Below are 26,019 nucleotides of genomic sequence, written 5' to 3'. Positions count from 1 at the left end.
GTCAACAAAACAAAAAGATTCCTACTTCTGTAGTGTCCCAGTAGAGCCCAATCTCTATCTACTTTGATCAGGCATCTCTGATTTGACTTCCTGGCACAGTGGGACACTCCTTCTTATCAGCAGGGCTGGCAGCCTCCTCAAGGCTACTCTTGAGGCGGCTGTGAGGATTCTACTTATCAGTGCTGAGACCAACTGCCACCGGAGTTGGTGATTAGTTTGCAGCTGTCCACTGAGTCGTCTGCGATGTTATTCGTTGTCCAATTCCCTGAGTTTGCAGTGTGGTCCCAGCAGGGCAGGTTGGTGTTGCAATGTACAAAGGCAAAGTTTCCTAAATTATAAAATGCTTCCCTCGGGGTGGATTCCATCATTGGGTAGATCAAAAAAGTTTATGTCTAGCTGCTGTGTGATTAGTACATTAGGAAATTTAAAGGTACTCACAATATCAGTAGCAGTAACAGTATTGTTATTATTGTTAGCATTATTAGCATTATACCTAATATTGACAACCAGAATGAACCACCTCATGATCATACTGGATGATTTCATTCTGGTTTGGCCAGTTTCTGGCTTGTCTCCTAGGCACTCTATATAGGTGTTCTACTATTTTGCTTTCCTACTGTTTTCTCCAGAATGTCCCGTGGTCTAAAATGCAGAGAGTATTATTTTTAATTCGAGAGCAGCGGAATATCTGTATTCCATTGCTCAGGCAATTTCTATTGGCACAGCAGGTTATATGTAGAATTATAATCGTATAAGGTACGATCATAAGGAGTACTAGGATCCGAATTAACAATTTTTCTAATTTACACATTCTCAGTCATTTGATGTGAGGTTATCTACTTTGATCTGTTGTATTTGTCCCTGTTTATTTACTGTTCACACGGTGTTGTATCCTGTATTGCAGATTATTTCCTGTTGGGAGAGAGAGAGAGAGATGCATCCATAGAGGATTTTATTATTATTTTATATGGTGGATTTTTCTTAATTTTAGGTATACTTCCCATTTTAATTTCTGCTTGTTCTAAATGGGGTTTAATCAGTTCTTCCAGGGGAGAGCCTCTGTTTACTCTTGGTCTACTATTTAGGGCAAAGCATGCTTCGTTAAGAAGTGCTTGTAAATTGTTAAATTTTCTATCTATTAATAATGTATGACATTTGGCTTTTAATAATCCATTATGTCTCTCTATTATTCCTGATGCTGTTGGGTTATATGGCATATGAAATTTCCAATCTATATTATTTATAGCAGCAAAAGATTGTACTCGGCTGGCTGTAAAATGGGTTCCTTGATCTGAATCTATGATTTTAGGAGTTCCAGAGAATGTTTTCCACATATTTAATGTCTTAATTGTAGTGGCTGCTGATGGGTGTTTTGCTGCCAAGGTGAACGTTATTCCTGTATGTACGTCAACCATCGTACATGCATACTTTTGTTGGAAAGGCCATGCCAAGGGTCCAATAAAGTCAATTTGGGCTTGAAAATTTGGTATGTGGGGTCTGTCTAACCCTGGTGGCTCTGTTGTCTGGAATGTAAATACTTTTTACAGGCTGTACATGTATTAATGCCTCTCTTTATGTCTTCTATTTTTGCCTTTAAATTTCTGGTTGTAAACCATTCATTCTATCAATGCTGTTTGTCCTGGATGTCCTAACTGGATATGAATTTCCTTTATAAACACTGCGAGAAATCTAAGTATTCTTCTTGTATTTTATATTTATCCCCTTCCCTTTTTAACTTTATTGTAGGTATTGGGGTTATTTTATATTCTCCTGTATCCTCATCTTTTTCTAACCTTAACTTTACCCCATATGTTTTTGTTGTATCCCTACTATTAATTTCTTTGCCCCTACCTTAATTCCTCTTGCTAGCTTATCTGCTATTTGATTCCCTAGTGTGATTGGAGAATTATCTGTGGCATGAGCCGTTATATGGGTTACATAGAGCTTTATGTGTGATGTTAATTCATCTAGTTTCTCCCAGTGTTCTCTGGACCAGAGGTCCCTTCTATTAACTTGTTAATTATTTTGTTTCCATTTTCCTGACCATTCTGTTATTCCCTTATATACTGCTGTTGAATCAGTAAAAACATATACTTTGGGTAACCCCCTCTCCATAGCATATTCCATTGCCAGAAGCACTCCTATTAGCTCTGCACGTTGAGCCGAGTCAGTCTTACCTTCCCTCGTGAGCGCTGTATTTGTCGCCGGATTGAAAGCTGCTGATCTCTATTTGGTCGAGTCACCAGCTACGGGGGCTGATCCGTCTGTAAACCAGGCATTTTTCAGTGAGGGTCTATATTTAGGCCCCACCACCCGTAGATTCTCGGATACCCATCGGTTCTCGACAATCTGTCTTGGGAGATCTATCTCCAGTTTGGAGGGACCTCCTCTGTGAGAAGGGCTGGTTCGCCAGTGCTCGTTATTTCTCTGGAGTTTATATACCATTTCCATACCAGTACTTTCTCCTCAATTTGGGTACCTGCCAATTCCTCGGCCGACATTTTAAGCCATGCTTTGGGGGGTAGTAAGGATCTGACTATTATTGGGTTCTGTCCTGTTAGTGGCTCTATATGGAGGAGCGCTGCATGTAGTACCCACATATGTTTCTCATAGGGTGAACATTTATTGTGGCAGTACGGAAATCTTTAGGACCAGAAACCTATTGGTATTCTTTATCACTTGGTCCTTTTTTATATAGGCCCCAACATCCATGAGTTCCAGTGAATATTATGACTAATGTGATTGTGTCTCCTGGTTTTGGTGCTGCTAATTTTTGATGGTGCTCTAAATATTCTTTTAATTGTTCCAAGGCTTCTTGTTGACCCCCCCCCCATGTAAAATCTATTGCCTTTCTCAGGGGTCCCCAAACTTTTTACACAGGGGGCCAGTTCACTGTCCCTCAGATCGTTAGAGGGCTGGACTATAAAAAAAACTGTGAACACTGCACACTGCACATATCTTATTTTAAAGTAAAAAACCAAAACGGGAACAAATACAATATTTAAAATAAAGAACAAGTAAATTTAAATCAACAAACTGACCAGTATTTCAATGAGAACTATGGGCCTGCTTTTCGCTAATGAGGTGGTCAATGTCCAGTTCCATATTTGTCACTGCTGGCCATCACAAGTGATATGACGCTCTTCCGGAGCTGTGACGCTTGCGTCCCGTGTCACTGGAAGTAGTACTGTATGTGAGCAACACCGTACTTTGCGGCGCCACCACATACAGTACTCCAGGAGCATAGAATGCATCCTGTGCTCCTCTCACTGACCACCAATGAAAGAGGTGCCCCTTCCGGAAGTGTGGCAGGGTCGGATAAATGCGGCAGGTGCCGCATGTGGCCTGCGGGCCATAGTTTGGGGACCCCTGGCCTTTCTAGTTACTTTATATATTGGTTCTGCTAATACTGACAAGTATGGAATGTGATTTCTGCAGTATGCAAATAATCCCATTAACTGTTGGGCTTCCTTTTTATTGCTGGGGGCCTTAATGCTAAGTATTTTATTTACTACCTTTTCTGGTATTTTCCTACCATCTGAGCTCCATTAAATTCCTAAAAATTTTACTTCTGTTCCTGGAGGTTGTATTTTTTTCTGAATTTATTGTCCATCGTACTCTTTTCAATTGCTCTACTAGTTTGTTTAAGTCTTTCTGGAGGTTTTCTTTGTTTTCATTATATATTATTATATAATCAATATATGTAATAATTTTGGATTGGTAATCCTTTGGATTTATGCTTGATGCTAATAAATTATGTGCAATTGCTGGTGAATTGTTGTATCCTTGTGATAGCCTTTTAAATTGATAATGCTTTTCTTGCCACGAGAAAGTTGTAATTGTTCTGGAACCCTCATGAATGGGTATTGCAAAAAACATATCCAAGAGACTAATTGCTGCCATAAATCTTGGATTGTCCTTTGGTAAAATGTTAATTACTTCTTGTGCATCAGATAAAGTTCCATCTATACTAGGAGACTTTTTGTTGATATTTATATAGTCTATGGTAATTCTATAGGTTTCATTTGGTTTTTTTACTTGTCACACTGGACTACTATATATATATAATCTTCCTACCTCAATTATGTCTTCATCTATTTATTTATGGCATCTGTTACCTCTTGATGTCCACCTTTTAATGGGTATTGTGGGTTAAATGAGGTAAAAATATGGGTTTTATTTGCAACTGTGCTAAATTTGTTTGAAATTTATGTAATCTTGGTGTATATATTTTTAGCTCTAACAAATATGGTAATATATCCATTCCTATAATATTTTGAAAATTAGGGTTTACATAACAGGTTACTTCCTTCGTTAATCCTTTATAATATATAATTCCATCTCTTGCTGCTGCTGTTAATGAATCTCCTGTTTTTCCTTCAACTCCAATTAATCTCTTTAAATTATATATTCCCCTTAATAAGGAGACTTGGGAACCTGTATCTATGAGGAATTGTGTTTGAAATTTTTTACCACTACCTGGAAATTTTACTTCAATACACATTCACATAAGGACTTAAATGGGAAAAAATGAAATTTTACTTTAAGGGTAATATAAGGTCTATTATCTCCTGGTTTCTGTATAATTGCACTGCTCAATGTCTTTGCCATTGCTTGTATTTGCCCCCCTTGTTGTTCCTTGAGGGGCCATTCCAGTTTTTGACTGTTTTTGCTGGAATGGGTTATTTATATTTTCATTTTGATCGGAGAAAGGATTATTCTTATTGTTTCTTCAATTTTGGTTTTGATTTCCCTACTGTTTCCCGAATTTAAAAGGGTTATTTTGATTTTGTTGATTAAGTAGATTATTTCTTTTCCAATAAGAGGTTTGATCTTTTAGATAGTTGAGGTTTCCATGTTTAATAGGGCCCCTGTATGATGATTTAAAGTTATCATATTTATTATTTATTCTCCTATATTGGAACCTATTTGTGGTTCTTCTCCTTATGTTTGGCATGGTTGTGTAATATGTAAATTGATTTTTCCCATTTAAGTCCTTATGTAATTGTATCCTCTCTAATGTGGATGCCCTTGTAACAAGTTTTATAAAAGTATTTATAATTCTCAGGGGCTCCATGTATGAGTGCTCTGATAATCCCTGATTTATTTTTATTTTCCCATGGGTTTTCCAAATCATCCTCATATATGCTTAGTAAATGTACTAGCTTTCTCAACTGTATCTTTAAATCTCCTATTTCTGTCCATCTAGCTGTTGTTGCTCCTGATGTTAGGTCTGTTTTAGAGTATGATGTTTTCCATGCTTCCCTAATTCAGTTCCATAATGATGCTTTTCTGTCCTTATTTTTGTCTATTAGCAATCCGAGTTGTGTTTAATTTTTTGGGTTTTCAATTGCATTTATAACTGCTTTTAATTCATCTGCAGATAGGAGGGTTCCCTGTTCATAAATTTTTATTAGCCAGTCTACATCTGTATAATTTCCTTGAATTAATTTTTTTCTTCAATCTGCTGGCTCTGTTTGGGTGTATGGATTAAATTCAATAGTTTCCTCATTACTAGCATCTTCTTGTTTAATAGTTTTCTTATTATTGCTGGGTCTGCTTTTTTTTTTTTTTTTTACAGAGTCAGAGAGAGAGTCAGAGAGAGGGACAGATGGGGACAGACAGACAGGAACGGAGAGAGATGAGAAGCATCAATCATTAGTTTTTCATTGCAACACCTTAGTCATTCATTGATTGCTTTCTCATATGTGCCTTGACCATGGGCCTTCAACAGACCAAGTAACCCCTTGCTCAAGCCAGCGACCTTGGGTCCAAGCTGGTGAGTTTTGCTCAAACCAGATGAGCCCGTGGCCAAGCTGGCAACCTCGGGGTCTTGAACCTGGATCCTCCACATCCCAGTCCTACGCACTATCCACTGTGCCACTGCCTGGTCAGGCTGCTTTGACTTTTACTAATACTTTCCCTGCTAGTTCCTTGCCTTTGTGTCTATCTGCATCTATGTGTTCAATGGTTTGGAGGAGAATTCCTGTAATTTCCTTTCCTTCTGCTCTCGCTGTAATAGGGTTTAAGTTGTTTGGGTTTTTAAGGTTGCATGAGACATTTTCTGCGACTGGGACCTTAAAGCTTTTCCTTAGGCAGTCCTCTGTCATCCTCCAAGGATTTTCGGAAGTGGTATTATAGGGATCTTTTTCTTTCTTAAAGATTTTTCTAAAGAAAGTTCTAATCTTTGCCATTTTCCTTTTTAATACTAATTCCTACTCCATATCTTCCAAATTGGTAAAATGTTTTTGGGTTAATATGTGGGTATCTGAAACTAGTTTCTACTCTATACTTCCTCCAGCACTCTCTTAGGCCTTTAGTTAGTTTTAGCTTTAAGCAATATAATATTTCATGAATTTGCTCTGGAGCTTATTTTGTAGATCCTTTTTATATCATTTTTTTTTATAATTTATGGACTTTAGAACAGTTTTCTCAGAGTTGCCTTTCAAGAGTGACAACCATCTGCTGAGTCCACCTTGGGATATTCGCTCTCCTTAGTAGTATAGGCTGGTCAGTATACACACCTGACTGGGTCAGACCCGAAGATGGAAGAATAAATTTTTGCCTCTTAGTATTGGCCAGCTGGTATACACCCACAACTAGGTCAGACCTGGAGATGGAAGAGGTTTCCCTTATCTTCCAGTGGACAGCCTTAAAACTGTATGAGGTCAAAAGATTTATCAGCTTTTGGAAGATGGCCTCTAAACCATATGGAGTTTACACATTTCCCTTCACTTCTGCCCTCTGATTTTAAGCCAGAAATTTCTAATTGAAATTGCCTTTTTAAGGCTGAGTGCCGACTACCCGAGTTGTCCAAGCTCTACTTCGATCAGGTGTTTCTGATTCGACTGCCCCATGCAGTGGGACACTCCTGCTTATCAGCAGGGCTGGCAGCCTCTTTGAGACTACTCTTGAGGCAGCTGTGAGGATGCTACTTATCAGTGCTGAGACCAACTGCCACAGGAGGAAAGATAGGACCAACACACAAGTTAGTTGCAAGACTCACACAGGCAGTTTGTTACTCATAAATCCTTTTGGTGTGCCTGGGTTCAGCTTTAGGGGGCCCCGTCAGTGTGCTCCTCTCAGCTGTCTTTGGTCATAGCAGCGTGGAGACAGACCATTTTCACCTTCACACATGTCTAGGCAACCACCTCAGTAGGGGTGGGGGCCCTTAGCTTTAGTACCTTTTCTGGCCAATGCCTTCCGTTAAAAGGCAATTTACAGGATTATCATCTCAAAACATCTTTTTGGGAGTTCCTCCAGGGAGCCCTTTTTATGTTAATCTACTGAAGATGTTCCTAGGGAAGCTTCTTGTTTATGTTAATTTACAGGGTTATGAGATCAAGCCATTTCTTATCTATGTATAACTTCACACACATACTAACTTTGCCCTGCTCAAAAGTCAGAGTCTGTTTATCATATTTGTTCGCACTATATTAATTCCTATCCAGGCAGCACTTTATTTCATTTCCTTGATTTTAATATTTGTAAAGCCAGTATCCATGGCCAGGGCCACCATCAAAGCAGCCCGGCCCATGCAGGTTCGCATTGGATTCGGACAATCGGTAAAGAAACAATGGAGCCACAAACTGGTGGGTCATAGTCTTTAATCCTAGCTTGCACCTGGCAGGCAAGTAAAAACACACACTGGGCTCCAAAACCCAATCACATTCAGGGCTCACAAAGCCACTGACTTATCCGAGTTTCCTAGAATCAAAGGTTTCTAGCTCACCAGCCTTATTCTCCTCAGTTCCCCATCTCCTTCCTTATCCCAGATACAAACTCTGTACAAACTGGCATCTCACTCAGCACTGCGCCATCTTGGCTGCTTTTCCTGGCCTCCTCCACGTGGCCTCCTTCCGCTGCTCTCTGCTCTGCTCCCTCTGCTCTCTCATGCTAATCTCAGGAACCAAGAGCGCAAACTCTCGTTCTGCCCCCATTTTATATTATAGCTTCACAACCTCTAATCCAATATACAAAATAGGAAAGTCTCTAATACAAAGTCACTTCTCTGAGGCATGATTGGATTGTACCACCCCACATCAAAAAAGGGTGGGAAAGGCTTAATCCCAAAACCAAGCCCCAGGCTACAAGGATTCTCAACACACATTAATATCACCTGGGCGATGGCCTCATGTGGGTAGTGCCATTTTTAACAAAGTGAGCATAATACATTTTATCTGCCCAACAATCCACCCCTAAGCTCACTTTACTACCTACAATCTACATCACCGGCATCCCTGGGCAAGGAAATTAGGCACATTACACAAATTACAACAGCACAAATCATACAGTTTCAACAATTACAAAGGTACACTTCACCAGTCTCTCAGCATTTAGCCCAAAGCGCAAAATGTCCTCGGCCTTCTTTCTAGCCACGGGAAAAGCTTCCCGGGGCAGGGGAGTGCTTCCAGCAAAGCCACCCCCCACCCCCATCAGGGTATTTCACATTGTCCAAAATCCATAATCCGTAAATCCATCCAAGAAAGGAGTCAGTGCCCACTCCGGTCATAGTCCAGGAAATCAGTCCGTGCACATGGGGCGTCAGCCACCCGCCTCATCCCTGCCGTCCTGGCAGGTCTTACACTGTCCCAAAGAGGAGCACGTGGCAATGGCAGTCAGCATTTCCATCTCTGCTCCGGAGAACATGTCCAGCCCTATGTCCCAAAATCACAGACCAACCAGGGCCGTAGTAGGTGCTCCTTCCAGCTGCGCTCTCATCTTATGGAGACTGTGGATTACAACTCCAGTTCGATTCTCCTCATCCTCCAAAGAGGAACTGAAAACACCAACTCCCGCTGCCAGGCTCAAGCCCCGGGCTGCCGCCGCCTTCTGCTCCGCAGACCTTGCAGCTCCGGACCCGGCCTCAGCTTCAGACTCAGCCTCAGCCCCGGCCTCCTGCCGCTGCTGGCTCTCCACAACATCCAGGGCAATCTGCAACTCACGAACCTGTGAATCCTCCTCCAGCAGCTGCTCCATTTCCAGGTGAATCTCGCAAACCTGGTCGGCCTCCTCCTCCAGAGCTTCCTCCAGCTCCAGGGTCAGCATCGGTTTCTCCCGCGTTTGCTCCAGCTCCTTCCACTGCTCAGTTTGCAGGTCCCGGGCAGCCTCTTCCACAGAGCTCTCAGTTTCCTCACACATGGCAGTAAAAGCCAGCCAGCCCACAATCCCCAAAAGGACAGCCATGGGGAACCCTAACACTAGCCAGTCCTCTACTCCACTGCTCAAAGGCTCCTTGCCAATCTGTATCGAATCCTGCCACAGACTACGCCAAATGTAAGGCCAGGAGCCGCCATCGTGGCCATTCACATGCAGGTTCCCATTGGATTCGGGCAGATGATAAAGAAATGGCGGAGTCAGAGGATGGGGGGCCATCCTATTTATTGGTGTCTCACCAAGACAGGCAAACCTCAAAAGAAGACAAGGGAAAAGCAGGGGAGTTGTAAGGACTGTGTGCTGGCCGGATGATCCCCACCTTTTCTAGTTCGAGGATTGTCCCTGTGACTTCTTCATAACCACCTGGCAGGCGGTACTGCTTGGTGTTAGTCACATGCCGAGGGACGGGTAATTGCAAAGGAGAATGTGATGCGTGTCCCCACAATACTGCCTTCACAACCCTGATCCGCAGCCGGAACTCCCCAGCTGTAGTTTCCAACCACAGTCCTTGCAAGACATCTACCCCCAAAATATATTCAGGAATAGGAGATACATACACCTTATATGGCTTAGGAGGCAGTCTCCCTATCCCCAATGGAATAGTTATTGGCTTCACTTGAACAGTTTGGCCCCCATAACCGTCATGGCCACTGGGGTCCCAGCAAACCGCTCTGGGTTTCCATAGAGAAGGGAACATTCTGCACCTGTATCCACCAAGGCCAACACCCGTTGTACATTGGAAGGGGACCAGTGGATAGCCAGTTCCAAATGTGGCCTCCGGTCCCCACCCACCCCTGTTAGACGGGTCCCTCGGCCTTTTTCCTATTCAAACTGGTACAATGGGTCTTGGGAGTTCTCCTCTCCCTCGGCCATCTCTATCATATAATCTTGTAACTGAGCTGTACGCGCACCAAACGTTTTATTGGTAGCTGCTGAGGCCTTTCGTCTCAGTGGCTGGAACTTCTGTTCCAGTTTACGAGCACCAAACGTTTTATTGGTAGCTGCTGGGGCCTTTCATCTCAGTGGCTGGAACTTCTGTTCCAGTTTAAGCTGCTGCCAATAAAAGCCAATAAAACGTTTGGTGCACGTACAGCTCGGTTACAAGATTATATGATAGAGACGGCCGAGGGAGAGGAGAACTCCCAAGACCCATTGTACCAGTTTGAATAGGAAAAAGGCCGAGGGACCCGTCTAATGGGGATGGGCGGGGACCGGAGGCCACATTTGGAACTGGCTATCCACTGGTCCCCTTCCAATGTACAACGGGTGTTGGCCTTGGTGGATACAGGTGCAGAATGTTCCCTTCTCTATGGAAACCCAGAGCGGTTTGCTGGGACCCCAGTGGCCATGACGGTTATGGGGGCCAAACTGTTCAAGTGAAGCCAATAACTATTCCATTGGGGATAGGGAGACTGCCTCCTAAGCCATATAAGGTGTATGTATCTCTTATTCCTGAATATATTTTGGGGGTAGATATCTTGCAAGGACTGTGGTTGGAAACTACAGCTGGGGAGTTCCGGCTGCGGATCAGGGTTGTGAAGGCAGTATTGTGGGGACACGCATCACATTCTCCTTTGCAATTACCCGTCCCTCGGCATGTGACTAACACCAAGCAGTACCGCCTGCCAGGTGGTTATGAAGAAGTCACAGGGACAATCCTCGAACTAGAAAAGGTGGGGATCATCCGGCCAGCACACAGTCCTTACAACTCCCCTGCTTTTCCCTTGTCTTCTTTTGAGGTTTGCCTGTCTTGGTGAGACACCAATAAATAGGATGGCCCCCCATCCTCTGACTCCGCCATTTCTTTATCATCTGCCCGAATCCAATGGGAACCTGCATGTGAATGGCCACGATGGCGGCTCCTGGCCTTACATTTGGCGTAGTCTGTGGCAGGATTCGATACAGATTGGCAAGGAGCCTTTGAGCAGTGGAGTAGAGGACTGGCTAGTGTTAGGGTTCCCCATGGCTGTCCTTTTGGGGATTGTGGGCTGGCTGGCTTTTACTGCCATGTGTGAGGAAACTGAGAGCTCTGTGGAAGAGGCTGCCCGGGACCTGCAAACCGAGCAGTGGAAGGAGCTGGAGCAAACACGGAGAAACCGATGCTGACCCTGGAGCTGGAGGAAGCTCTGGAGGAGGAGGCCGACCAGGTTTGCGAGATTCACCTGGAAATGGCCTCATGTGGGTAGCGCTATTTTTAACAAAGTGAGCATAATACATTTTATCTGCCCAACAATATTAAATCTTAATTACTTTTATATATCTTCCACATTTTTCTGTATTTCTATATGCTTAATTACTATAACCTTTGTATTATTGCAACATGAAGAATTCATATTCTAGTAAGGGGTAAAGTGATTACCAATAGTCAGAGTAAACAAATTATCTGTTATAAAGAAGGCAATAAGTGCTATGGGGGAAGAAAATTGCCAAGGAAGGAAGTTGGGAGTACAGGGAAGGGTCAGGGCAGTTAAAATTTTAAACAAAATGGCTGGACCAGGCTTTATTTGGAAAGTAATATTTGAGCTGTCCAGGGACAGATTAGCCCCAAGGTACATAAGCCCAGGTGTGCTGACTTTGAGAAGGCCACAGTGGCTGGGGAGTGAGTGATCCCAGGCTTGCTTACCATTTTACTTGGTCCAGAACACTGTCATTGATTAGAAAAGCCATGTTAAAATATCATGATTACTTAATATAACACAGAAGGCATACATCTTATTTATTTATTTATTTATTTATTTATTTATTTATTTATTTATATTTTTTAAAAAAATTTGGATGAGAGAAAGGGAGACAGTGAGACAGACTCCAACATAAGCCCTGACCAGGATTCACCCAGCAAACTCATCTGGGGTTGATGCTCACATACTGAGCCATTTTTAGTGCCTGAGGCTGATGTGCTCAAACCAACCAAGCCATCGTCAGTGCTGGGGGACATGCTTGATTGAGCCACTGGCTGTGGGAGGGGAAGAAGGAGAGAAGGGGGAGAGGGAAGAGGGCAGAGGAGCAAATGATCACTTTTCCTCTGTGCCATAACTAGGAATTGAACCTAGGATGTCAATACACCAGGCCAACCCTCTACCCACTGAGCAACTGGACAGGGAAAGCATCTTATTTTTAATAATATTCTATATTTGGTTGTCAGATATCAAAATTTTATCTGTGAGCAAGATTATTTTTTCTTATGTGTTAAATGTGGCAGTATTGATTAAAATTAAAGAAACTAAGGACAGTGGTACTGGATTTGTGAGGAAATTAGCTAGTGTTAAGCCCAATCCGGAGGGACCCGAAACATTGAAGACACGAACAAGGTTCGTTGATTACACACCAAAGCTTTATTGTCTAGCTTGGCCAAGCGGTGGCGACTCCTACAGAAATCTGAGGGAGAGCGCGCTGGCCCTTTGTTGTACCTAGTTTTTATAGTTTTGTAAGTGGAAAGTACAGAGCAAAAATTGTAATTAGGTGCCCTTTACCATTATTGGTTATAGTCATATGTCCTTTAACATGATAGGACCATGTTCAATTTGCAAGCCATACATCATTTTGGAGAAAACAAAATTTACAAGTCAACACAATGGTAGAAAGATGTCTCTTTATATATTAAAAGGCATTCCTATATTTTCTAGTGTTTATCCACCATCTCTTTGTCCAGAGTCACACACATTAACTATATGCATTCATATGGGAGAGGTAGTTTCCAAGGGGACAAATGCCTGCAAATGGCTCATTACTATAAGAAAAGGTTTATTTTGGCTTTTCCCTTCCTGCACCTGGCTAGCCATTCACCCCTTTCCCACAGGTGTGGTGGAATGTCAGGGAATTCATGTTTTCCTTCCCTTTGCATTTACAACACAATGCCAAGGACCATCCTGGTTATGCCAATCACACAGTACAGAGACTATTTCTCATAATTTCTCTGCACACCTTAACCCAAATTAATAAAATGTTCTTCAATCCTCTTAAAATATTAATATTAATTCTGTAGTTTTTGGTACTTTACAACACCCACAGGTGAAGTGGCACAGTGGCTCCTTAGGGCTCCTCAGTAGTAATACTTTTTGTTCTATCATTTTTAAGACTTATTAAAGTAAATAAAAAATAAAATATGCTACAATTTTTAATCTCTCTTCTTCCATATCCTATAGGTTCTAAGGCTTTCTTGCTGATATTGTCATAAATAGGTGGTTCGGTACCTTTTCCTTATGAAATCCCAATGGTTTTTACATCTTGTTACTAAGGATCACCCTTTATTTCCATTGTATTTTACTTCTGATTTCTTTTATATTTTAGAAGAGGTTTAGTGATTTTAAATGAAGTATTTATTGCTTGGAACTTTCTTTCCCATGCCTAAAGCCGCTCACAAAAGAATTTTAAAATTGAGAACTAAAATTTTAATTTTTTAAATTTTTTTTGGTTTTTTTTGTTTTGTTTTTGTATTTTTCTGAAGTTGGAAATGGGGAGGCAGTCAGACAGACTCCCGCATGCGCCCGACTGGGATCCACCTGGCACGCCCACCAGGGGGTGATGCTCTGCCAATCTGGGGCATTGCTCTGTTGGAACCAGAGCCATTCTAGTGCCTGAGGCAGAGGCCACAGAGCCATCCTCAGCACCCTGGCCAACTTTGCTCCAATGGAGCCTCGGCTGCAGGAGGGGAAGAGAGAGACAGAGAGGAAGGAGAGGGGGAGGGGTGGAGAAGCAAATGGATGCTTCTCCTGTGTGCCCTGGCCGGGAATCAAACCTGGGACTCCTGCACACCAGGCCGACGCTCTACCACTGAGCCAACCTGCCAGGGCCAAAATTTTAATTTTTTTACTAAGGTGTGTAATCAAATTTTAAACTTTTAATGTATCATAAATAACATCTGCATAGTCTAAAGTTTTCTGTTTCTTTTACAGGTTTCTGCTTCAACCTCCCGATACTTATCCTTACCAAAAAATACAAAGCTTCCAGAAAAGCTACAAAAGAAAAAGAATATTTCTAGTGCAGGTAATGAGTATAGTTGGAGCAGAAAGATTTGAAACTTATTAACTAATGTGTATAGAACAGAAAGATGACCTTATTCTGCTTCTTTCTTAAGCACAATGAGTTCAATAGCTTGCAAATCTAAAGTAACAATATGGTAGCCTTCTATTATCATTGCAACCTTTTTGAATGGAATTCTTTGCACATTATAAAAAATTCAATCAGTTATTTCTCATAATGATTCTACTTGAAATAACAAAAACAAATATTATCATATTGTTTGGGAAAAGGTGAATAGAAAAGTTGGAAATGTGCAAAGATGTATTTAATTTTTTACAGTAATTCTAATGTATTTTCATAAAGGCAGCCATATATTTTTCCATCTGGATGTAATTGTGTAAGCTTTGACATAAAGACTACTATCTTTTTATTTGATGACAATCTTTTTTTATTAATTTAAATGGGGTGACATTGATAAATCAGGGTACATATGTTCAGAGAAAACATCTCCAAGTTATTTTGACCTTTGATTATGTTGCATACTCATCACCCAAAGTCAAATTGTCTTCCGTCACCTTCTATCTGTTTTTCTTTGTGCCCCTTCCCTTCCCTTCCCCCGACCTCCTCCATCTCCTCCCCCGCCTCCGCAGTAACCACCACACTCTTGTTCGTGTCTCTGAGTCTCATTTTTATGTCCCACCTATGCATGGAATCATATAGTTCTTAGTTTTTTCTGATTTATTTATTTCACTCAATATAATGTTATCAAAGTCCATCCATGTTGTTGTAAATTATCCAATTTTATCATTTCTTATGGCTGAGTAATATTCCATAGTATACATGTACCACCTCTTCTTTATCCAGTCATCTATTGAAGGGCCTTTTGTTTGTTTTCATATCTTGCCCACAGTGAACAATGCTGCAGTGAACATGAGGCTGCATGTGTCTTTACGTACCAATGTTTTTGAGATTTGGGCATATATACCCAGTAGAGAAATTGCTGGGTCATATGGTAGCTCTATTTTTAATTTTTTGAGGAACCACCATATTTTCTTCCAGAATGGTTGTACTACTTTACATTCCCACCAACAGTGGATGAGATTTCCTTTTTCTCTGCAGCCTCTCCAACACTTGTTATTACCTGTCTTGTTGATAATAGCTTATCTAACAAGTGTGAGGTGGTATCTCATTGTAGTTTTGATTTGCATTTCTCTAATAGCTAATGAAGATGAGCATCTTTTCATATATCTGTTGGCCACTTGTATTTCTTCCTGGGAGAAGTGTCTGTTCATGTCCCCTTCCCATTTTTTTATTGGATTGTTTGTTTGTTTGTTGTTGAGTTTTATGAGTTATTTGTATATTTTGGATATTAGGCCCTTATCTGAGCTGTTGTTTGAAAACATCATCTCCCCTTTAGTTGGCTGTCTGTTTGTTTTGCTGTCAGTTTCTCTTGCTGTGCAAAAGCTTCTTAGTCTGATGTAGTCCCATTCATTTATCTTTGCTTTCACTTCCCTTGCCTTTGGAGTCAAATTCATAAAATGCTCTTTATGGCCAAGATCCATGAGTTTAGTACCTATGTTTTCTTCTATGTACTTTATTGTTTCAGGTCTTATATTTAGGTCTTTGATCCATTTTGAATTAATTTTAGTACAAGAGGACAAACTGTAGTCCAGTTTCATTCTTTTGAATGTGGCTTTCCAGTGTTCCATACACTATTTGTTGAAGAGACTTTCTTTTCTCCATTGTATGTTGTTGGCCCCTTTATCGAAAATTATTTGACCATATATATATGGTTTTATTTCTGGGCTTTCTATTCTGTTCCATTGGCCTGAATGTCTATTTTTCTGCCAGTACCATGTGTTTTGATTTTTGTGGCTCTATAATATTATATAATTTGAAGTCAGGTATTGTAATGCCCCCAGCTTCATTCTTTTTCTTTAGGATTTCTTTGGCTATTCGGGGGTTTTTATAGTTCCATATAAATCTGATGATTTTTTTGTTCCATTTCTTTAAAAATGATATTGGAATTTTGATGGCAATTGCATTAAATTTGTATATTGCTTTGGGTAATATAGTCATTTTGACTATATTTATTCTTCCTATTCAGGAACAAGAAGTATTTTTCCATTTCATTGTATCTTTTTCAATTTCTCTTAACAATGCTTTGTAGTTTTCATTATATAGGTCCTTTACATTCTTTGTTATGTTTATTCGTAGGTATTTCTTTTTTTTTTTTTTTTTTTTTTTGGTTACAACCATGAAGGGGATTATTTTTTTGAGTTCATTTTCTGATATTTTGTTGTTGGCATATAGGAAGGCAATGGACTTTTGTATATTAATTTTGTATCCAGCAACCTTACTGTATTGGTTTATTGTTTCTAGTAGTCTGGTTGTGGAGTCTTTGGGTTTCCGATGTATAGGATCATATCATCTGCTAATAGTGAAACCTTTACTTCATCTTTTCAATATGGATACTTTTCTTTCTCTTATCTGATTGCTCTGGCTAGAACTTTCAGCACTACATTGAGTAAGAGTGGAAAGAGTGGACAACCTTGTCTTTTTCCTGATTTTAGGGGAAAAGTCCTCAGTTTTATGCCATTTAATATGATGTTAGCTGATGGTTTATCATAAATGGCCATTATTATGTTTGAGATATTTTCTTTGTATACCCATTTTGTTGAGTATTTACACATAAAATTGTGTTGTATTTTATCGAATGCCTTTTCTGCATTTACTGATAGGATCATATAGTTTTTGTCCTTTGTTCTGTTGATATGGTGTATTACGTTAACCGTTTTACGTATATGAACCATCCTTATGATTCTGGGATGAATCCCACTTGATCATGATGTATTATTTTTTTAATGTGTTGTTCTATTAGATTTGCTAGTATTTTGTTTAGTATTTTAGCATGTGTATTCATTAGTGGTATTGGTCTGTAGTTTTCTTTTTTTGTGTTGTTCTTGCCAGGTTTCAGTATGGGAGTTATGTTGGCCTCATAAAATGTGTTTGGAAGTATTGCTTCTTCTTCAATTTTTTGGAAGACTTTGTGTAGCATAGGAACCAAGTCTTCTTTGAATGTTTGATAGAATTCATTAGTATAGCCGTCTGGCCCTGGACTTTTATTTTGGGGGAGGTTTTTGATAGTTGTTTCTATTTTCTCACTGCTTATGGGTCTGTTTAGGCTTTCTGCTTCATCATGATTCAGTCTAGGAAGATTGTATTGTTCTAGGGATTTATTCATTTCTTCTAGATTGTTAAATTTGGTGGCATATTGTTTTTCATAGTGTTCTACAATAATTCTTTGTATATCTATGATGTCTGTGGTGATTTCTGCTCTTTCATTTTGGATTTTGTTTATGTGAGTCCTTTCTCTTTTTTCCTTAGTGAGTGTTGCCAAGGGCTTGTCAATTTTGTCGATCTTTTCAAAGAACCAGCTCTTTGTTTCATTAATTTTTTCTATCCTTTTTCTGTTCTCTATTTTATTTCTGCTCTGATTTTTATTATTTCTTTTCTTCTGCTGGTTTTGGGTTGCCTTTGTTCTTCTTTTTCTAGTTTCTTAAGATGTGAAGTTAAGTGGTTTACTTGGGCTCTCTCTTGTTTGTTCATATAGGCCTGTAGTGATATGAACTTCCCTCTTATTACTGCTTTTGCTGCATCCCAGAGATTCTGATATGTCGTATTGTTATTTTCATTTGTCTGTAACTTTTGATCTCTGCTTTTATTTCTTCTTTTACCTACTTATTTTTTAAAAGTGTGTTGTTTAGTTTCCACATTTTTGTGGGTTTGTTTACCTCTTTTTTAAAGTTGAATTCTAGTTTCAAGGCTTTATGATCAGAGAATATGCTTGGTATAACCTAGTCTTTCTGAATTTGTTGATGTTATTTTTGTGGCCTAACATATAGTCAATTCTTGAGAATGTTCCATGTATACTAGAGAAAAATGTATACTTTGGCACTTTGGGATAAAATGTCCTATAGATGCCTACCATATCCAATTGTTCTAGTGTTTCATTTAAGGCCAATATTTCTTTATTGATTTTCTGCTTGGATGAACGATCTAGAGCCGTCAGCAGTGTATTGAGGTCTCCAAGTATGATTGTATTTTTGTCAATTTTTGTTTTTAGGTAAGTAGCTGTCTTACGTATTTTGGTGCTCATCGGTTTGGTGCATATATATTAAGAAGTGTTATGTCTTCTTGATTCAATGTCCCCTTAATCATTATGAAATGACCATTTTTATCTCTGATTACCTTTGTTGTCTTATAGTCAGTATTGTTAGATATGAGTATTGCTATACCTTTTTTTGGATGTTATTTGCTTGGAGTATTGTTTTCCAGCCTTTCACTTTGGATTTGTTTTTATCCTTGTATCTTAGAAGTGTTTCTTGTAGGCAGCATATAGTTGGATTTTCTTTTTTTAATCCATTCTGCTACTCTGTGTCTTTTTATTGGTGAGTTCAATCTATTTACATTTAGTGTAATTATTGACACTTGAGGGTTTCTTACTGCCATTTTATATATTGCTTTCTGAAAGTTTTGGATCTTGTTTGATTATTCTCTTTTGTTTTTCTATCATTTGTTTTTGTTTGGTTGTAATCCATACTTCTTTCCTCTGTTGCTTCTTTTTTCAGTCCATGTGCCTCTGTGGTGGTTTTTTCAGGGGTGGTTACCATTAAGTAATGAAAAGGATACCTATTATGTTCATTGTAGTACATTATCTCATGAGTGCTTCTGCACTCCATCCTCCTTTGCTACTGTTAATTTTTGTCCTCTCCCCTTTTTTGTTTTGGTTGTCACAGATTATGTTTGTTTTTATTGTGTTCTTGATGGAGCTTTTACTTGTGGTTTTGTTTTGTTTTGTTCTTAGTATCTGGTCGGAAAACCCCCTTTAGTATTTCCTGAAGTGGGGATGTTCTAGTGATAAATTCCCTCATCTTTTCTGTATCTGTGAATGATATTATTTCTCCTTTGCATTTGAAGGATAGTTTTGATGGGTATAGTATTCTTGGCTGGAAGTTCCTCTCTTTCAGAATTTTTAATATTGGGGTCCACTCTCTTCTAGGTTGTAGAGTTTCTGCTGAGAAATTTGATGATAATCTAATGGGCCTTTCTTATATGTTATATTCTTCTTTTACCTGGCTGTGTTGAGAATTTTTTCTTTGTCATTTGTTTGTCTCAATTTCATTATGTTGTGCCTTGGAGTAGGTTTGTTAGGGTTAAGATAACTCGGTGTTCTGTTTGCTTCTTGAATTTGAGGCTTTAGTTCTTTCCACAGGCTTGAGAAGTTCTCGTCTATTTTTTTTAATAAATAAACTTTTATTAATTTTACTGGGGTGACATCAATAAATCAGGGTACATATATTCAAAGAAAACATGTCCAGGTTGTCATTCAATTATGTTGCATACCCATCACCCAAAGTCAGATTGTCCTCTGTCACCTTCTATCTAGTTTTCTTTGTGCCCCTCCCCCTCCCCATCCCCCTCTCCCTCCTTCCCTCCCCCTGCCCCCCATAACCACCACACTCTTTTCCATGTCTTTTAGTCTCATTTTTATGTCCCACCAATGTGTGGAATCCTGCAGTTCTTAATTTTTTCTGATTTACTTATTTCACTCAGTATAATGTTATCAAGATCCCACCATTTTGTTGTAAGTGATCCGATGTCATCATTTCTTATGGCTGAATAGTGTACCGTGGTGTATATGTGCCACATCTTCTTTATCCAGTCTTCTATTTTTTTTTACAGTGATTAAAGCCTTTAAGCAAACTCTTGGCCAATACAAAGTTCTCGTCTATTATTTGTTTGAATATGTTCTCCATGCCATTTTCTCTCTCTTCTCCTTCTGATATACCCATTTTTCTTATGTTGCTCTTTTTGATGGAGTCAGACAATTCTTGTAGGGCTTTCTTGTTTTTTTTTTTAATTTGTGATCTCTCTCCTCTTCTCTCTGTAGTGCCTCTAGTTGCCTGTCTTATATGTCACTAATTCTCTCCTCTATCTGGCCTGTTCTATTAGCTAAGCTTGTTATCTCATTTTTCAGTTTATGAATTGAGTTTTTCATCTCTCTTTGATTCATTTTCATAGTTTCAATTTCCTTGGTGATGTATTCTTTCTGTTCATTGAATTGTTTTCTGAGCTCCCTAAATTGCTTTTCTGTGCTTTCTTGTATATCCCTGGGTATTTTTGGGATTTAAATTTTAAATCTCTGTCATTTAACTCCAAGGTTTCCAAGCTACTGAGCTTTTTTTCTATAAATTTTTCTTATCTATCTGAGCTACATCTCTGTCTTTTGTATCCATGATATTTGATTTTTTTCCTTTATCATTTGAGAGTGATATTGTTAATAACCCTAATAAGAGTTGATAAAGAATAAAAATATAAAAATTAAGAAGAAAAAATTAAAAGAAAAAAAATTTTTTTGAGAACATACAGTAAAAAACTGAAAATTATATTGTGCTAAAACGGAACAAGCACTACATAGAATGGAGGGCCTGAGTTGGGGAGAGGTAACAAAGAGGAAAACAACAAGGTAAGAACCCACAAAATGCTACAAGAAAAAAAATTGGATCAAGAATAAAATAATTTTTTTTGTAAATGGTCAAATGAGAGATATAGTAAAAGAGAAAAGAAGAAAAAAGTACAGTGAAAAATGCAAATTCTATTGTATTAAGTGGAACATAAATTACATAGAATGGAGGGCCGGAGTTGGGGGGAATACTAATGAGATAAACAGCGAAATAAAAAGCACACAAAGTGCCACAAAGAAAAAATTTGAATCCAAAATAAAATAATTTGTTTGTGAGGATCAATTGAGAGGAAAAGTGAAAGAGAAAAGAAAAAACCAAAAGGGAGAAAGAGAAAAGAGAAAGTAAAAATAAAATAGAATAGAATGGAAAATTTAACAACTATGGGTAATGAAATTCAAAATGAAAAGAAAAGAGTAAAATGGAAAGAGGATAAGAGGACCAAAGTGGAAGAAAAAGAGATACAAAACTGAAAAGAAAAAAAATGGAAAAATTTATAAAGACTGGATTTTTTTCTGGTTTTGAGAGGTTATCTTTTTCCCTTTTCTTCTTTCTCTTTTTGGCTGGTGACACTCTTAGGTATAGATTTGTAGTGGATGTGTTGCTATGGTGATGACATAAACTAGGTCTCAATCCCATTGGTAGACAACCTTGTTAGCATCTGCAGGCTCTGACAGTGGGATAGTCTGTTTTCCTGGAGTCTCTCTCCTAGTCTCCCCTTCCTGAAACAGCAGCCTGGGGGACCCAGCTGTGAAGTTGCTGCTGCCACTGCCTGGAGAGCAAGAGGCTCTAAGAGCTGACAAATCCCCTCTATCTTCACTCAACACAGGTTTCTGGGGATGACAATCTTTACGTAGACTCCAAACCATTTTTTTGTGAAACCCCAGAAAATATCATGTTATTAAAATGTAGATGTAACAGTGATACCTCCACTCTATTTTTTTCTGTTTATTAAACCAAGAAAAGGGAAGTCTAATGATGGCCTGTGGTAATGGAGAGAAATGAAGAGGGAGAAAAAGAGAGGGCATGCTGGATATTCAAAACAGTGGGCCATGTTACCACTGAGCATCCATCAAACATGCTATTTCCAAGAATTTCAATGCCTGAGCAAGTGTCCCACCAGTTGTCCTACCCACAGTAGTCTAGGACCTTAATTTTGACAGTGAGTTGGTTCTGAGCATGACCCCTCCCTTTCTTTGGAAAGTGCACATTGGTGTTTTGCCCTTTTTATAAAAATATGAAGAAAATAAACAGGGCTATACAGGAAATTCCAGAGCAAGACAAAAATCTTCATAATAGCTAATTCTTGGTGTCTTGCTGGGAGCCAGAGCCCTACCTGAGCCCTCCTTGGATAGTTCCTAGGGGCAGGTGAGAGTATGCTGCTCCATGATCTCAGTTTGCATGCCAGCTCCACCACTTATTGACATCCCTTGAGCCTCAGTTACTTCATCTGCAAAATGTGTGATTGAGATAACTAGGTTAATGTATTTAAGAGTTCTGAGAACAGTGGCTGGTACATAGTAAAGACTCTTTCAAATTAGTGTGAAAACACACTTGTGGACCTGAATCTCTCAGCTAAAGTCAAGAGGGAGCCATCTGACCCCCACAGCAAGTGCTGACCCACTAATGCAGGCATCCCCAAACTACAGCCCACAGGCCACATGCGGCCCCCTGAGGCCATTTATCTGGCCCCCACCACACTTCCGGAAGGGGCACCTCTTTCATTGGTGGTCAGTGAGAGGAGCACTGTTGTAGTGGCCCTCCAATGGACTGAGGGACAGTGAACTGGCCTCCTGTGTAAAAAGTTTGGAGACCCCTGCACTAATGCATTGCAGAGTCACTGGTAACACCTTCTTTCCAAAATGCTTGCTGATGGTGTCCTTCTTTTGCTCTGTGGTAGGTGGCAATACCAGCGACTCAGACACAGATTCTGGGACCACTGTCCTCAATTTGAAGCCCCAAGCAAGGCGCTTCTTGCCAGAACAGTTCTCAAAGAAAGCCCCCCAACCATACAAAATGGAATGGAAGAATGAAGTGGATGTTGATTCTGGCCGAGGGCAGCCCTGTGCTCCCCCAGTTCCTCACAGCAAAGAGGGGGCCACACAGACCCCAGGCATGCTCCGGCAGCCCCTTCTCTCCAAAGGCCAGTTTGGCTCAGTGTGGGAAGACAGTGTGACTGAAGGTGACCGACCCAAACCACCCCCCAGGCTGGTCCGAAGGGCATCAGAACCTGGAAGCCGGAAAGCCCGCTTCGGGAGTGAGAAGCCGTAATAGAAATGGCCAGAGCAGACGTGGGGATGAGGCTGTAACTGACCCAGCACATCTGTGGTTGTTACTCCAAAAGCTGACACAGAGAATCTGTTTCAAACCCTCCATGCATCTACATCCTCTCTCTGGCTGCTGGAGTCATGCCCTTGATTGATGGGACATCTGCTTATCCCAAGAAGAGGAAAATCAGTAAAAAAAAAAGTCCCATGAAATGTCTCTTGTGACATGTTGCTAGCAGTTGTAATCTTTGTAGACCTAAAGGAAAAAAACCATGGGTGCCTTTATTGAACTTGAAAGATAGAACTTGAAATTTTTAACACACACTTGTTAGTAAAAATTTTAATATATACATATGCCTCAAATTTTATTTATGAAAAAAATATGTGTATCTGTGATCTGTTTTTAAGTGAATGGCATTTAACAATACTCTGAACATCTTCCAAAGGTGTAGAGGGCAGCCCCTGGCAGCGGCCCATCAGCTCAGAGTCCAGTATCCCGGGTTCCAAGCCGGGAGCAGGTGAGGTGTCCTAGCCCCAAGAGCCCGGATCAGAAGTCCCATTATGTCTAGAGAATAATGAAAGATCAGGTAGATTTTCATTTGTTCCTCATTCTACTGTTCATTGGGGTGACATATAGATTCCATTACCTCTTTGTGTTTAAATGATGCAAAGAGGAAAGCTGTGTGGGTGACACCAGTTTGTGATGTGTGACAAATCAGGTGGCGGCTCTGGATATAGTTCAACCATGGGGACCTCATGTGGCATTGGGCAGCATCTGCTGAAAACTTTCCATCAGGTTTCATAGTGTGTGATACTTACTGGAAGGAGAAGGCAACAGGTTCCTGTTCACACCCATCCATGACCTCCTGCTTCAGAATTTTTCTATAGAACATTATAGAACTTTGTATCCAGGTACGAGGCTCTAAGCAGAAATCTGAAAGGTTTTATAAACAATATTTCAATGTTTAACAAATTGGTTAGAGTTTAGGCTTTGAATTTTATTCAGAAAGGAAGCACTTTGGAGAATGCGGGAATTCTATTATTTTGCACTAATCTGTGAATTTTTTACCTCTCCCACAAATAAAGTGGTAACTCATTTCTTCATATAAAAATAGATTCTACTTATCTGAGTACTTTTTTTTAAAGTACAGCAGAAAGACAAGTAGTGGAACATAATCATTAAAGATAATTTGAGTCTCTGTCTCTCATACTGTAGATTTCATTGGCCAGTTATTTTTTCTGAGAAAAAAACTCATCAAAATCTAACTGGAACAATATTTTAAATTTCTGGGTTTAGACACAAAATTAAGCCATCCATGTAGTTCCATGAATTCACACTGGTGATATGACAAAGGATAGATACAATTTACAGTATTACTGATGAAAAACATGAACATGTTAAAAAAAAACCCAACACAGTACTTAGAAATTCTTGGCAGTTGTTTTGTGTCCCTTCTTCTTTCCCACTGATACGTAGAAGAAAATTTTCTAGCCTTTATTCTCATGTTCTAAAGTCTTGGAATACTGCTAGATTGTTGGGTAAGAGACTGCATATAAGATACAAGCTCAAAAGAACACTTTCCTTCCAAACTCTCCTTAGACACAATTTGAAAACTACAAGCTTGGGATTCTGTGCCAAAATTCTTGATTTCAAATGAAAATATTTATCTAAAATATGTATGACACCTGCTGAAAATAAATTAAAGCTGATTTACTTTAGAATTTTATTATCGGAATATGACATTTTTGAGACTGCCAAGAGTCAATTTTAAGAAGTTAATGAAATTTGAAAAGGAAGGTTGAAATGTAACACATCCTTAAAAGTAAATTTCCTGAATTTTCCTGGTGTTCTCTATATTAATATTGTAAGGAGTCTAAATTTCTGGAATTGAAGGAGAATAAAATTTTTAATAAAGCTACTTAAGTAGGTAGACCAAATTCAGCTTTCACTTATTAAAAGTCAGGTAAAGAAATTTCATGACATCATGTAATTTTGGAAAAGGGAACATGTCATTCTATCTTTATTATCAGTATAAATTTATTCTTATTTGTTGAATGTTAAAAGCAATGAAAAATAAATTTCACTTCATTTATCTTTTCTCTATACTTTCTTCTTTTTTATAAAATCATTAAATTGTATGCACTAATGAAGGAGAGAGTATGCAGTTGAAAGCCTTTAATATGATAACAATCTAAATTTTGGTAATACAGAAAGATCCCCTATTTTAGATAATGACTCCCTTAGTTGGGACACTTTATTCAACTAAAGTCCAGTGTGACTATAGAATGTTGATGGGTCTTCGGCATTTGAAGTAACAAATTTGATTTTTATTACCTATAAGTGAAAAGTCAGGGCTTATATTTTTTATATGTCATTCTAAGGGCCAACTAGTAGAAACAGTTGTGCCAGTTAGCAACTAGAAATTGGCCTGTAAAAGTCTGATACTTTAAAAAATGTGTTGTGTATATGCCTCCAAATTATCTGGCTGAATTCTCTTTGGTTTTTGCTAAGCTTTGTAGTAGGGGTACACCTGGGGGGGGCTGTTCATTTATATAAAAGCCTTAAGAAGCATTTATTACATGCCTCAATGTGTTTTGCATTTGTTGCACTACTCAAATCATGTTTACATTAAAATTGGCATTTCACATGAGAACTGTTAATAGTTTGTTAGTTCACAGTTCACACTTGATTTTATTCCCGACAGTGATGAAAGAGATTACTTGTACAGCTGAAGGAGCTGTTGGCATAATCCAACTGTATGGACACTGTATGTTGATTCCCTTCCTCAACCGGGAATAGAAAGGCTCAGAACTCAGACAGTCTGGTAATCTTGGTTTTTCGGTTACTTTGTTTTTTTTTTCACTTTTGGAACATAACATGTAGTGTGCTGGTACTTTATAGCCTGCATTTTAATCAGACCTGTTCTTCAGCTTGCTTCTAAAGCAAGAGAGCTTCTTTTGGGTAACTGCTGGCTGGCAGCTGGCTGGTAGTGATCGTAGCATTTTGCCCAAGAGAAAAGACACTTCCCTTCAAATTTTTTTTCCAATACCATATACTTCACATAGAATGTGATAGCCCCGTCAGAAGGGTTCAGCCACCACAGATGTGCAGA

At 39.4% G+C, this 26,019-nt stretch overlaps 1 protein-coding gene across 1 annotated transcript in view; it reads left to right on the top strand.

Annotated features, from left to right (window-relative positions):
- The window catches only part of SLC9A2 (solute carrier family 9 member A2), a 149,519-nt gene extending 125,795 nt beyond the window's left edge, over nt 1-23,724 (top strand). Inside the window, exons 11-12 of the mRNA XM_066267888.1 lie at nt 14,049-14,139; nt 22,540-23,724. Of these exons, the coding sequence (XP_066123985.1) occupies nt 14,049-14,139; nt 22,540-22,910 (462 nt within the window). The 3' untranslated portion in view covers nt 22,911-23,724. The remainder of the gene's footprint in view (nt 1-14,048; nt 14,140-22,539) is intronic.
- The last annotated feature ends 2,295 nt before the right edge of the window (nt 23,725-26,019 follow it).

This window comes from Saccopteryx bilineata, chromosome 3 (genome assembly GCF_036850765.1).
Source record: "Saccopteryx bilineata isolate mSacBil1 chromosome 3, mSacBil1_pri_phased_curated, whole genome shotgun sequence".
NCBI classification, from domain to species: domain Eukaryota; kingdom Metazoa; phylum Chordata; class Mammalia; order Chiroptera; family Emballonuridae; genus Saccopteryx; species Saccopteryx bilineata.
This window is presented reverse-complemented; position numbering and strand designations above follow the sequence as displayed.